The sequence below is a fragment of the Gadus chalcogrammus genome, chromosome 6, assembly GCF_026213295.1.
Source record: "Gadus chalcogrammus isolate NIFS_2021 chromosome 6, NIFS_Gcha_1.0, whole genome shotgun sequence".
NCBI classification, from domain to species: Eukaryota; Metazoa; Chordata; class Actinopteri; order Gadiformes; family Gadidae; genus Gadus; species Gadus chalcogrammus.
In genome coordinates this window covers 5,168,848-5,183,870 of record NC_079417.1, presented here as the reverse complement: position 1 = coordinate 5,183,870, position 15,023 = coordinate 5,168,848, and the positions used below count along the sequence as shown (strand labels likewise).

Genomic DNA, 15,023 nt, shown 5'->3' with positions numbered 1-15,023 from the left:
GCAGGATATCGTAGCACAATACCTCCTTCTGTGTAATCCTGAGTTTAACCTTAATGAACTGTGGGGACTTTACACATGTTGACTATTGCTTCTGTAAAGATATGGGTAATCTTGATGGAAAACGTTGGCCAAAAGGTTCTACTGTAACGTATCGCCTTACTCACTAAAAGGGAATGCAGTATGAACATGTTATCGGCACTAATAGCTTTGGAATAGTTTATAGTGCACACAATCCATCAGAAAACATAAAGATACATAATACATTTTGTGGAGGCAACATTGTAAGGCCTATCATGCAATGGTAAAAACATTTTGACTTGCATTCCCTGTAACCAAAACAACATTGTTTATGTATTTTCCATATGGTTCATGTATGACATCGGGACATAAAGAGGAGTAAAGACAAGACCCAGGAACGTTTCCTCATCTGTAAGACTCGACCAGAAGTGTGTACCTGTACACAGGCTTCAGGGTTCAGAGGCCGACCTTACGACAATACATCATCAATTCCCCCCTACTAATATTGAGCTAATACCCAACACACAATCGTGTAAACAAGCTAAAGAATGAAGCAGCAAAACGAATATGCTAATCACAAGTTGAAGATCAGAAATATGATGCGTATGCTAGGCAGAGAAATATGATCAAATGTTTATATTGCAGCTTTATAAATGTTGAATAGGAAATATTTTGGCATGGCGCATATTTGGGGGGGGGGGGGAATTACGGGGCCTATTCGGGAATGGTGAAACTAATTTTTTTAAGTACTCTCCTCCCTGGCTCAGATGTCGATGAATATTTTAAATTCTTTAGGGCCATAATCATAACCACTGCCCTATATTGGAGGGCTATGGGCCTCCGAACGCGTTCAGCATGGACCTGGTCATGGCTCGGTCTGAATACATTTAAACGGTCAAAGAATTTGCAGAGCAGGCATGTGGAAAAGCAGCAGTGCTTAACTTTGCACTACATTCCCGACATGAGTAATGTTGACATCCTTCCTTCCACTGAGGAAATGAAAAATTATTAACAGTGTGGTTATTGTGTTCATGAACGTTGCTCATGATGCACGACTATGATCTCCTTCATCCAGTACGGCTTAAGTGAACCTTCCAATGTGGACTCTATTTAGGAATTCTAAATATATTTACCGTGGAGTTGATAATACAATTTCTACATAATACCTATGAAAAAAATAACACTAAATCAGCAGCACAGAAAGAATGTCGTTATTTTGGGCTTTGGACATCAAATAAATGAAAGCAGTTAAAGGTTGGGTATGGAATACTCTTTTTTGGCCATTTTTGCAAAATTACTTGAAATCCTTGTCATAACCCACTACAGCCACTGAGTTAGAAGTTCTGACATGAAAATTAAACAAGTCAATCATCTGTGGAACGGGCAGTGGTCGAAAAACTCCAGCCAATAATTTCCAGAACCACCGAATGGCATTGGACAGTAAGTACGTCAATCAAACGGTCGTACTGCACTCCCCCTCCCCCGCTCCCCGTGCGTGACCCCTTCGTGCACGTACTCAAAGCTCGTGACCCAGAGCAAGCTTCTGTTTGTTGTTATCCTGCGGTAGCTAATGGAGCTAGCTAACTAGCTCATCCACATTTGGACCTAGCACTAGAAGACAACCCTAAACTCCAACCTAGCTAGCATGATTGCACGTCCATGTACTTGGAATGGGTGGAGTCAGAGTCGGCGTTGAAGGAGAGGGGGTAGGACCATTCGAGTTGTGTATTTTCAAAATCTGCTGGCGTTTCGCAAATCCCATACCCCACCTTTAATATATGTGCCCTGTTTTGTTTCCATTTCCTGCAGGCTTGCAGCCCGAGGACCTTTGTTCTGTCGCCCCCTGCTGTCAGTTAACAAGCAGGACCAACGGTTTGCCCCCCGCTGCATAAGACCCACCCACACCCCACCCAGTGTGAGGCTGTGCTTGTGTGTGTGTGTGTTCTTTGACCCCGAGGTCACCATGTTCTGGACTGTGGTCTTTGCGCTGCTGTTTCTCCTGCTGGAGACTCAGCTGTGTCTGTGCTTGCGGGAGTTACGCAACGGTGGTTCCAGATCCACCAACTTCATGACATCACTTTTTTCTTTTAAATCATCGTCATCATCGTCATCTTCCTCGTCATCCTCCTCTTCCTCCAACCACACCCAGCAGCGCCTGCCGGGCGCTATAATCATCGGCGTGCGTAAGGGCGGCACCAGAGCTTTGTTGGAGATGCTGAACCTGCACCCAGATGTGGACGTGGCGAAGGCTGAGGTAATGGAAAGTCCATGATGTTGGCTTTTACTCAGAAATAAGTGACCAGGGTAGTAGTATCTACACAATCAGGTATGTGAACGTTTTACTTAAAGCTTTCACATGCTGCCAGGCCAGACAATGTAACTTGACAATCTCACAGTGTCTCCAACCTGGTCGGTCAAATATAAATATGAGCTTATAATATTTACCACAAAACGAGGTCTTCTAAATGTGGGTTCAAAATGCCCATTCCTCCTGTTTAATTGTACAACATCAGCACTCCCAATGGACAAAATGTTTTTCATAAACAGCCCATTTCTTTCTCAATCCATTTTGTTAGGTGCATTACTTCAACGTGGAAGAGCATTACCAGCAGGGGCTGGACTGGTACCGTGCCCAGATGCCCTTCACCCAGGCGGGCCAGCTCACAGTGGAGAAGACCCCGGGCTACTTCGCCTCGCCCCAGGTCCCTGCGCGGGTTTGGGACATGAACCCGGCGGTGCGCCTGCTGCTCATCGTCCGCGACCCCGCCGAGAGGCTGGTCTCCGACTACACCCAGGTCCGCCACAACCGCCTGGAGCGCCACAAGCCCTACCAGGCCCTGGAGGAGATGCTGCTCCACCAAGGAGACATCAACCCAGAGTACAAAGCACTGCAGAGGAGCCTGTACCACCAGCACCTGGCCCGCTGGCTCGAGGTGTTCCCCAGGGAACAGATCCACATCGTGGACGGCGACGCGCTGATCCGAGACCCCTGCCCCGAGCTACAGAAGGCGGAGCGGTTCCTGGGCCTTCCGGCCAGAATCAGCCCCAGCAACTTCTACTACAACAGCACCAAGGGGTTCTACTGCCTGCTGTCCGCGGGTCACGACAAGTGCCTGGATGAGTCCAAAGGCAGGCCACATGCACCGCTCAGCGCGCAGGCCTTCAGGAAGCTCTGTCACTACTTCAGGAAGCCCAACAGGGTGTTCTTCGGCATGGTAGGGAGGTCCTTCTCCTGGTGCTGACCAATCATTCACAGAATGTTGCGCGGTGAATGCAATCTTCCCTAGACAATGTTGAACGCAGGGGTGAGGGCCGGCAAGCAGATGTTATACTGAGCCACAGCACACTGGGTCTATAAGAGGTAGGTTGGCACGGGCCAGTAGGTTAACAGAGAATGGACGAAAGACCAACAGAGCAACTGATGACAACATTGTCTCTGAAGAGAGGTTGTTCAATTCAGAAAGATGGATTAATAACTTTGTATGTGTTTTCAATGAATTGCTTCGATCGTCTGAAATTAGGATGCTTTTTTTCTGATCCAAAAATAATAAATATTGTCATAATGCGAGTTTGTCAGAACAACATTTAGGAAACCGAAAAAGACCATGGACAGAAAGAGGACTGTAAGATGCACTGATTTAACATTGTTGAAATGGTGACTTGTTGAATAGAGGTTATACTATTTGCTCTGGTATAAGCTTGATGCCACATAAAACACCAACCTCTGTGAACATTATGATAAATACAATAGTTGAAACCTAAACCAGCTTTTTAAGTTATTACCTTAACTGTAGAGTTATGCATGACATCAATATTTTTCATGCTATGTTGACTTTATGTTACTACTTCGCTGATGTTTTTTTCTATTTTTAGACAGCGTGAAAATAATACTAGCTAATTAGTTAGGCACTTTTTTACATTTGCTTGAAATCATGTGTAAATAAATCAATGTATGTTTTCTAAGATGTTGTTAATAAATGTTTTTCAACTAAACAATGTATCATTTCCATCATTACTAACAACTATGGACTTTAAAGAAAAGTAGAGCTAGAATGCCTACATGTAATGAAGGCAATATAAAAAATATATAATTATAATCTAAACTACAGTAAATTGCACCTTTCTTCCTCGAGCACTCAGTTACAGAACTCTAACAATACGTTATTATTCCTTTTGTAACCGTCGAGGACTACCTTAAAGAATACAGTATGTATATGTTTCTATTAAAGTAATTTCCCGGAAGGAATTATTGTCTACTCTCTCAATCACATTACAACATACTGAATGATGTCATCAAAAGGAGTCTATTTGCTTTGTTTCACGGCACAAATGCAGTTAGCCTCAGAGGTCTGACTAACACCGCTATGATTCCACATTAAGATAGATTCAATTTGCCACATCAGAGGCATCAACTGCCCACATAATGCAACTGAGGACCTAGCCTCTTCTTGTCATCCACCCACCTGCGCCAAGGTGACGGCAACAGGGAGGGTGAGATGTATGCATAAACACAAATGATATCCTTCCCCTTTGAAGATGTGAGGCATCCAATTCTTTCATCCTCTTCTCGCTGCCCGGCTCCTCCTCTGAGTGCGTTGTGTCATGCAATAACTAATCGTTGCGGAGAAATCTTCTTTAGTCAGACGGGTTCCAAAACCTCAATCGTTACCTGACTTTTCGTCGACCCCTTGCCTGTTTACTTCTCTAGTCATTGTTGCAGTACATGAAAACACTACTGTATTTGTGAACTAAAAGTTGGGTACCAATTTCGAACTAATGTTTATGTTATTGTTAGTTACAAGTGAGCATTGCACTTCATGTCTGTTTTTGTCAAGATTGGAAAGAAGAACTGTGGTTCTTGTACTTTTCATTCTATAGCTTGAGAACCTCATACAGTCATTATTCTATGTTCCAAAACATAATACTTTACATATCTTAAACTGGTGTACTGTTTAAGATATGAAAAAGGCGTTTGCATAAAATACATGTAGGCCTAATGGGTTAATTTTTTAGGCCACTGAAAAGTAGATGCAATAGTAGAAATGTTAAAATATAGGCATGATACTGCTAGCATACATTATATATTTGATTGCATTTACTTATGCGGAAAAATTTAAGTTCTGTTCAGTGGCAACAACGCAGCAATACATAACGTCAATGAGAATTTGGTTCAAATCTTGAAAAGTCTTGGTTTATTTAATATAAACATTTTTTTATAATTAAGAATCATTTTATAAATGTGAAATTCAAAGCCTGTCTGCCACCATCAGGCAATGCGGGGAACAGATGAGGTACATATGCAAACATCAGTTATTGAGTAATTACGTTTTTAAGCAATGTACTAGCTCGAGGGATTTTTTTTGGCCAAGAATATAGCATAGAACATGGTCCCTTATTTGCACTTGTTTACAGGCAGACACTCAACTATGGTAGATTGATTCAGCCTATTTTGAATAAAAACATGAACATCACTACCACCTGCTGGTGTATCATATGTTCACAAGATAAAGACACAATTTGCTGTGCAAAGAATTTAGTGTCTTTTTTTTTTACCTGGTTCAATAGTCTCCTAACAATAATTGATTTATGAGAAAGGGGGTACGGGTTAGACGTCTAAAATCATGCGAAATGTTCTAAGGAAATGACCACAACACAGGTTGGTTTTTTGTATAAAAATGGTTTAACAAGTCCATTTTTTTGTATAAAACATTACAGAATCCCAGGCCAATCAAACAAATTACAATTAACAAATGAAGAACTCCCCAGTCAGACGTTCTACAGTAACAATAAGCATCCCTCCCTCTTCCTTCTAATGTGGGCTTTTTCCATGATTATGGGGGAGAATATTACAATAACAAATTCTAAAAATCACTCTTCTTTAGCTATAATATTAATAAAAAAAAAGGAAAAATGAAAACAAAATATCTGGTCCAACCCAAGCACCAACATTTCAGCTAAAACACTGCATCTATGCAGTCTTCTGCTGACCCTTCTTTCCAATGAGGGACTTGTGGATGTGAGGGATCACACCTGAAAAACACCAAGCACAGAAAGTCCCATCAACGCTCGTTTCTCAAGCTCGCATGCATTTCCATTATCCCCAGTACGGCCAATACAAACACTGCAATACACATAAGTCCACCATTTTAAGTAGAGCCCTGAGGTCTCGTGAGCCACAATAAACCCCCAAAAAACAACAACAACACACAATTGATGACTAACATATGCACAAATTCGAGCTCATAGTAATACCACCACGGCTCGGGGAACTCACCGCCTCCTGCGATCGTTGCCTTGATGAGAGAGTCCAACTCCTCATCACCGCGGATGGCGAGTTGCAAGTGACGGGGGGTGATACGCTTCACCTTGAGATCTTTAGAGGCGTTTCCTGCCAACTCCAGCACCTGCACATCAATGAGGAACATAAATGACTTGGGTTCCGGGTCCCTCGGTGTGCACAGAGCGGGTTGGAGAACAGAATAGTTTTGCGAGTTGTATGCTTGTAAGACATGGGGCTGCCATTTACTTCAGCGGTGAGGTACTCGAGGATAGCTGCACTGTAGACGGCCGCTGTGGCTCCCACACGACCATGGCTGGTTGTGCGGGTCTTCAAGTGCCTGTGGATACGTCCCACTGGAAACTGACAAGACAATCACAGGAGAAATAGTAAACTAGAGGCTTTGAAATCTGTCCTCACAAATTCAAGTAAGATAAATTGTGGCAATACCTGCAGTCCAGCCCTCTGGGAGCGAGATACCGCCTTTGCTTTCGCTTTGCCACTGTCTTTTCCGGCCTTGCCCCCAGCCTGTTCGGAAACGGAGCACAGCATTATAAAAGGTGGAACTTTGTGGAAAGTCATGGCGTTTGGATAAATAAAAGACGATTGGGCCCCACTGTCATTGTCACAATGACAACAGCTGAATATCCTAGCACAGTAGCCTCACTTAAAAGTCAACACAATAGGAAAATACACCAGAGGCCAACAAGGAACAAAACTTAATGAGATATAGAGAGCGTTAGAAGATCAACAGACGTACGGGTGTGCATGGCACAAAAAAAATAGCCACTCGGTGCAACAATTTTCCCGCCAATCGAATGTTTGTGGGGTCGCAGACTATGGCAATACACAAGATAACACCGGCACATTCTAGAAACACGAAGTGTGTAAACAAGATGAAGGGCACATATCCAGGTAGATATTGTTCTTCAAAATGCATGACATATTAGTTATGTAACATAAGATCCATGTCTACAACCAGCCCTACGTTACATTCTAAACGTGCTGCGCCTTTTAAACCTGTCCAGGGAAGCAAATTTGTCACAGAAAGACGCGTGGCACCGTGTACCTGGCGTGGACTTTTTGAAACCAACTAAAGAGTGCATACAACATACAATACTTTGCACCTAGTGCTCTACTATGGAACAGTGTGCAGCTATAGCGGCTAATGTTAGCTCGTCCCGTTTGGGGGGAAAACCGCGACTAAAGTGGCGGGTATTTTATAAACGCATTAAAATCACTGTGTGGCATGTTGGCAGATTGCAAATAGGAACTGTCTATATGGTTATCGTAAACACAGTCTTTATCTTAAACTACTCAGGATAACATTATTGTGGCGGCGTTAGCCTACAGTTAGCGCTTGGCAATCTTTTAAACAGCCGTCCAAGTCATACCTTGCACAGTTCTCTTGTTAAATGGCGTTTCCGAAACCTTCAAATTACACAAATAGAAAGACAAAAACCTGCATGCAGTCATAAATAAATAAATCTTAAAACATTACCATTTTTCGCCTTATTTGATTGTAGAACTGTTATGAAATAATTTCGGCTCCCGAAAGGAAGAAACAATAAACCCTTTCGCAAATCTTCGCTTGCAACCCCTCGCGGGTGTCAGAAGAACCAATCAGAATCTCTGTTGTTACTTCGAATCTTGGTTTTGGCCAATCGGCGCATGCCATACAGTCTCTACCCATCCCCCACCCAAGAAGCTCTTGCCCCTTTGCGCACGACACTACATGTGGGCGGGACTTTCAATGATACAGTTTGAGTAGAGTGTCGTTCCTGGGGCATACTCCCAGAGTCTGAAACATTGACGAAACACGTTATTAAGAGGTTTTAAGTCTAAGTGAACAGTTCTGAAGCTTTGATTTCAAGTTTCATTTAACTCCCATTATTAAATGATGTTACATCATTATAGAAGCCCTGATGGAAGCTACAGTTCAACTTTTACGTGGTTACACATTCACTGTCAATGCAAAGATTACGGATAGTAGGCTCGAATATCATCGAATGGGCGGTTACGTCCCCTTGGGAGACAGGCGAACCCACCAATTAAAACAGTCGTTTGTGATCTGATGTTTTGATAGACACGCGTAGCAGCCAATCGCTGTCCAGTTGCAAGTGTCCGGTTCCTCCGTGAGCTTGGCGAGCAAGGGGGGGTCAGAGATACGCAGAGAACTGGCTGCTGGTGGCGAAGATGGCGGATGGCGACAGTGGCAGTGAGCGCGGCGGCAGTAGTGGTGGTGGTGGAGGGGGTGTAGGCGGCGGGTTTCAGCACTACCAGCGGGAACCGGAGACCCAGGAGCTGGCTTCTAAAAGGTTGGACATTCAGAATAAACGCTTTTACTTGGATGTTAAGCAAAATGCCAAAGGCCGGTTTATCAAAATCGCCGAGGTGGGCGCTGGGGGCTCCAAAAGTCGACTGACCCTATCCATGTCAGTTGCTGCAGAGTTTCGCGACTACCTTGGGGATTTTATAGAGCACTACGCCCAACTTGGGCCTAGCAGCCCGGAGCAAATAGCTCAATCCTCCGGTGGGGAAGACACTGGGCCTAGGCGGGCCTTGAAAAGCGAGTTCCTGGTTCGAGAGAACAGAAAATACTACCTCGATCTGAAGGAGAACCAGAGGGGGAGGTTTCTCCGGATCCGACAAACCGTCAACCGTGGGCCTGGCTTTGGAGTTGGGGGAGGTGGTATCCCCGGAGGAGGCATGCAGGCCGGACAGACCATCGCCCTCCCTGCCCAGGGTCTAATAGAGTTCCGTGACGCCCTGGCCAAGTTGATAGATGATTACGGAGGAGATGACGAGGAGTTGACCGGTGGCGGAGGGGCCGGAGGTTACAGCGAGCTTCCGGAGGGCACCTCGATCATGGTGGACTCCAAGCGGTTCTTCTTTGACGTGGGATCTAACAAGTACGGAGTTTTTTTGAGGGTGAGCGAAGTTAAGCCCAGTTACAGAAACTCTATTACCATCCCATATAAAGCATGGAGCAAGTTTGGTAGCGCCTTCAGCCGCTATGCCGAGGAGATGAAAGAAATCCAGGAGAGGCACCGGGATAAATTGTACGAGAGGAGAGCCGGAGAGGAGTCTGAAGGGGACGACGTGGACGAAGATTGATCCAGATCTCTGCATGTTTTCAAGCTGACAACATGATGCAAAACCCGGAGATAGAGGATAAAAAGCGAGGCGGGCTATATTGTGCATGATAAATTGAACTTGAAATGGTAAAACAATGGATAAAAAAACAGAAATAGTAGGCCTATATTTGACTGAGAAATTATTGTCTATATAAGAGCATCGTGTTCTAAAGTTGTAGATGGTGTTATAGGTAACTGAGTGCAGACTGCGGTAGTGTGCTCCTGTATGGGATTCCCTTTGAAGAAAAATAAATATTATCCATTTGATAACCTCATAAATGTAGCCCAGCGTATTCAGTTTGACAGTGCTCCAGATACAGCTGTTGTTTACTATAGTCCCAGTAGGTTTCATGGATTTGCTATGGCTGGAGCTCTCCCCAATCTGACCTGTGATCGATACTTTAACAAGGAAAGGTTTGAAGTATCCAAACCATGAGGTGTGCAGAAAGTGCTCCCACCTCTTCCCCATTTGTATGTGTTGTATATCCCAATAGGCAAATATTATAGAAAAAAAGTCCCCACTGTAAAAAGATCATCAGATCCACGTTCTCTGCTGTAGCGGGCATCAGGGGCAGGGCCTTGGTCCACCAAGGTCTCAGAGGATCTGATTAAAAGCACACCAATTATTCGGAGTCTGTGCGCTGCCTGATCCTGTCGGGATAGGTACACCAGCAAGCGCATCATGGGGCTGCCTCCTCTGCTCCAGCAGCTGAAATGTGTTCTGTACGGTGAATGCCTATGTGTGTTTAAAAGACCATACATTTTAAATGAAATGTTATAAGGTTGCATTAGCATTGCCTACACTGACTGATGATCGCAAGTCATCTTCAAGGGTTTTTTGTATCTGTATAGCTGGTTTGCCACTGATGACTGCTACCAGTCCAGACTCTGGAAATCTAATGTCTTGTGTGGATTGCAGGCCCAAGAATGACCCCCGTCCTGTCCTACCCGGTAACACGTGCATCCATTCATACGCACACCCTCCTCCCCCCACGCTGAGCTAAAATCTGTAGCACTAGTCTTAATGTCAGAGTTGGATTATCAAAAGTTAATGTTGCTAGGCTGGTTCTATAGCCCAAGGAACGAATCTGTGGCTATTCGCTGGTTGTTTGGATCCATTGGTCATGAACTCTGAATTTACTGACTGATGTAAAATTCAGTCTGATTGTAAAAAAAAAAAAAAAAAAATTGGTGCTTTTGAAAATCAAAACCCCCAATTAGGTGCTTTATCTAAAGTGACAGTGCAAGAGATTTACTTCTAAAATACTAAGTATAGATAGAAATATTTTTCAAAAGAGATATATTAAAGTATGTCTAGGAAATAGATTCAATTTATTAGATAATGCTGCCTAAAGTGGCTTATAGAAAACACTAAACTTGGATGCAAAGTACCAGGGTGATATTTCACACCTGCTTTTTTTTCTTCCTGATTTCTTTTATTCCTTAGAGGAAATTTTAAAGAAAAGTACAATAATGTTCAGAACTCAGTATAATATAGATTTGTAGAGAATGCGTGGTATAAATCATGTCATGCTAACACTAAGCACCTTCATTAACATTGAGTTTTCCAATCATCCTGGTTAGCCCATTGTAACGCTTTATGTCACTGATTGGTTTCCCATCAGTTGCCATAACACGCAAGCATCAACAATGATACTCATTTTGTCTGTAGTGTTTTTTGAAAGTGTTTATTTTGCATGCCTGCTATTTCGCCGAGCCGCCTTGGGTATATTTTCATTTTTTCTTTTGCATATTCTAAAAGCTGTTTGACGGTATTTATCCATGTTGGGTGCAAATTTATTTTCTGTATTGCAAAGGAATAAAGGTTCAAAGTTTACTTCTCAGCATAATAATAATGATCATTAAAACAAGAAAAAGATCCCAAATGCTTATGGGAAATGTTATTCACTGGCCCACTTCCTTTTAAGTTTTAAGTGTGCAAACCTAGTTGAATTTAACTTTCTTTCCCGTTCTTACACACAGCAGAAAATATGCCATGAACAACACCTGGGAGCAATAGTTTTTTTATATTGATATAAATATATATAATATACACATGACATTGAACTACATCCTTTTTCCTGTACTGTGTTAAGTGAAATGGCAGCTGTTTCAGTCATGTGTGTTCTGCTGTAATATACTACCAAGTTCCTTTCAACGAGAAATAAAAAAAAAAGGTGTTTTTTGCTCAGGAGCTGTGTGCTGTTTTCTTTTATTACTACTCTTGTAACTAGTAACTGTAGTGACTAATTGACATAGCCACCGTGGTGATTAAAATGCTACAAATGATGTGCTCTGGAAGTGCATGCCTTTTGTTAGTCTTTTCTTGGCTTGATTCTCATTAATTGTATTTGCAGGATGCCGGTTGCGATGTCTTTTCATTGTGTTGGTAGTTGTGCAATATTTACCAGAATGTGCATTTGTCATTTTGGGAGGAGTTGGAAGAACAAAGTCAGCTGTAATAAATAGTCAACAGCCATAAAAAAAGTACTTTCAAAACTGTAGTGACTAATTGGCCTGATACTGACATAGCCACGATGCTGAATTAAATGCTACAATGGTGTGTTCTTAACGCGCATAACTTTTGTTAATCTTTATCGGCAAAGTCTCGTATAGAACTGCTGAGTCTGATTCAACTGAAACAAATTATTTGTCAGCAAAAATAAGAGAATGACATTACTTTTTTCAGACATCGGGAAGTCTTCCTTCCTCAATTTGTTTGAGTGTGCATGCATCGACATCGCCTTGGCTGCATTTGGGGATCCCTTTCAGCTCTCATAGACTTCTCAGGAGGCTGCCTGAGGCTTCGGTCGATAGTCGTTTTTGGGGTGTCACCGATGGAGAAAATAACGGTCATGTTAAGCATACACCCAAGACAGATACCAGAGATTAAAAAGCTCCAGTATATCCAATATGCCAGAATATGTTCCTAACAACACCCTCATCTCTTACTGCTCTTGTGGGTTCAGAAGCATTCTGACGCCGTGAGAAGGACTCGGAGGAACTCTGCCTTCGTTTCGGCGAAGTGACCTGAACAGACTCCTTCGGCTACAGCTAAATTATATGGTAAAAAAAAAATATCAATTTAAATGAGAACTGCTATGACCGTTATTGCAAATGAAGTCTAATTCTCAAATTAGTGGGAATGATCAAATACCTCCGTCCATGAGTGGAAGACCGTGTGGAACCTCAACGCTGTTTCTGAGAAAGGGATCTGGACAGACTCTCTTGTCCAGGGATGGAGGATCTGGTTTAAAAAAATAAAGAAGGGAAAGTATAATTCTAAGTAGTGGAAATGATCATTTTGTGTCGCAATTTCTATTTTTACTAGAAAAAAAGTAATATGAACATGTGACATTTTCTTACATCTGGAAGACTTGTAGTTCACACTAGGCAGCTTTACAGTGCTTCAGTTATACTGACAATATTGTACTTCATTAAATACCTTCGACCATTAGAAAAAGACTCAGAGGGACTTCTGCTACCACTGCGTGCCAAGGATCGAGATTGAGGGCTTGAGGGGATGTCCATTTGGGTTCTTGCTGCGGTTTTAGAGGGTTTAGACACTGGGAAGAGTTAATATGTCAATAATTCAAAATTACTTTACACGTATTTGGTTAGTCAACATAAGCAACATTAACAGTTTACCTTAACATAAAAGACAATTGAAATGTATATTTTGTGGCATTCAATTTAAGTTGTAACCTTTCAATTCTGGTATGGCATACTAAACTTCAAAATATGTGATACCCAATCAAAAACAAAACTGGTTTCACACAATCACCTACCAAACTGTTCATCTGTCATTTTTGGAGGAGTTGGAAGAACAAAGTAATCTGTAAAAAAATAGGCGACAGTCATAAAAAAAGTATTTAACTACTTAACTGTAGTGACTAATTGACATAGCCACCGTGGTGATTCAAATGCTACAAATGATGTGCTCTGGATGTGCATACCTTTTGTTAGTCTTTTCTTGGCTTGATTCTCATTAATTGTATTTGCAGGATGCGGTGTCATTTCATTGTGTTGGTAGTTGTGCAATATTTACCAGAATGTGCATTTGTCATTTTGGGAGGTGTTGGAAGAACAAAGTCGTGGTGTATTAAATGCTGCTATGATGTGTTCTTGACGCACATAACTTTTGTTAATCTTTTCTTGGCTTGACTCTTACTGAATCTTTGTTCTGAGTGAGCAACAATCAGAGGGAGCTACAGACGAAACGTGTTGCTTGCTCACAAAGATTCTCTAAAGTTTTTCAGCATGCAGTGGTCTATTTCACTGTTTTACTTTAAATGTTCCTACTACTAACCCTACCTGACAATCACACGGGCTGTGTACAAGGAGACCCTTTTGTTGATTTACACTTAAAAAAACAATGTAACAATGATGTAGTCCTTGGGGCCATGTAGACATTGCTTTCAGTGCATTGGTTCCTGTAAATTAACATATACCTTCACAAGGAATACATTTTTGAATCTTGGTAGCCTTTTCACCTAAAATGAGTAATAAGCATTCTGTAAGACAGTAGTCATCTTTCAAACAATTAGGCCTACCTGTGTTGACTGCATTAGTTTGAATTGACAAAAAAGTTAGAAAGCCCTGCTCCAACCTCATTATTGTGACAGAGGTATGAAAATAAATGTGAAAACCAAAAAACGTAATCTATTACATACCTGTACTCTTTATCATAAGATCTGGAGAAGATCATTTTTGACTGTCTTCATTGACAGATGGTTCATCTAAATATATCTTTGATAGACAATAACAAATGTTATATTCTACAACATTGAAAAAATGTCAAAGTGCATTACATACCCATTTGGTAGTCTGGATATATGTATTATTTTGGCCTCCTCTTCATCGGTAAGTCCTCTTCTGAGCCACTCAATTCAGCAGTTGTAGTAAAATCATACTTCTCGCATTCATTCTTGTCATCTGAAAGTACATACAGCAATGGTAAAATACATACAAATGAGTAAGTCTTAATATACAACTGCAACTGGGTAAACATGCAGGTTTGGCTATTATAAAATACTTGTTTCATTTTTTATTTAAGCGGTTATCATCTTGCATGCCAACAGCCAACAATAAACTGAGGCTATTGAATGACAATATTGTTATTTGTATATGATATCATTTTGTGAGGAAGGGGCAGGACTAAATAAGATTTTTGCTTCCTCCTGTTCCCTCTCAAATATATTTTGTGGTTGTATTTTCTGGATGAGACTGTTTATTTGTGTTGTGCTTCTGACATTTAGATATTTTTAATTTTATGGTTATTTGTTGTTGTCGTTAGATATAAAAAACAATAAAACAGTCTCCCCAAAATACACACACACGTGCAAAACTGACATTATAGCAGGCTAGAAATTACCAAACATACATAAGAGACTGATGGAGATACTTAAAAGTTCATGCAAAAGGGAAAATTAAGAAATCTCCATATGTATGTGTTGACGTTTTGGAATTTGCCTTGTGTTCATATGACATAGCTCTTTGCCTCACGGTTCTTTGCAGTCCTTCAACACTCCCACAGCTCCTTGTGTAGGCCAAAATACACCACCATTTTTAACCCAACATGATGGTATTAC

General features: G+C 41.7%; 3 protein-coding genes across 3 annotated transcripts in view; 2 read left to right on the top strand and 1 right to left on the bottom strand.

The window, feature by feature from the left end:
• The window catches only part of hs3st1l2 (heparan sulfate (glucosamine) 3-O-sulfotransferase 1-like 2), a 13,431-nt gene extending 9,433 nt beyond the window's left edge, over nucleotides 1–3,998 (top strand). The window contains exons 2-3 of the mRNA XM_056591917.1: nucleotides 1,828–2,272; nucleotides 2,595–3,998. Of these exons, the coding sequence (XP_056447892.1) occupies nucleotides 1,982–2,272; nucleotides 2,595–3,260 (957 nt within the window). The 5' untranslated portion in view covers nucleotides 1,828–1,981 and the 3' untranslated portion in view covers nucleotides 3,261–3,998. The remainder of the gene's footprint in view (nucleotides 1–1,827; nucleotides 2,273–2,594) is intronic.
• A 1,184-nt stretch (nucleotides 3,999–5,182) lies between these two features.
• On the bottom strand, nucleotides 5,183–7,921 carry LOC130383973 (histone H2A.V). Its single transcript, XM_056591919.1, has 5 exons — nucleotides 7,797–7,921; nucleotides 6,746–6,823; nucleotides 6,545–6,658; nucleotides 6,293–6,422; nucleotides 5,183–6,048 (listed from the first exon to the last, which is right to left on the bottom strand). Exons 1-5 carry the CDS (start codon nucleotides 7,797–7,799, stop codon nucleotides 5,987–5,989), a joined length of 387 nt encoding a protein of 128 aa, XP_056447894.1. The 5' UTR covers nucleotides 7,800–7,921; the 3' UTR covers nucleotides 5,183–5,986.
• Nucleotides 7,922–8,053: 132 nt separating this feature from the next.
• Nucleotides 8,054–13,077, top strand: LOC130383972 (transcriptional activator protein Pur-beta). Its single transcript, XM_056591918.1, has one exon. The coding sequence runs from the start codon at nucleotides 8,492–8,494 to the stop codon at nucleotides 9,410–9,412; it is 921 nt and encodes a 306-aa protein (XP_056447893.1). The 5' UTR covers nucleotides 8,054–8,491; the 3' UTR covers nucleotides 9,413–13,077.
• The last annotated feature ends 1,946 nt before the right edge of the window (nucleotides 13,078–15,023 follow it).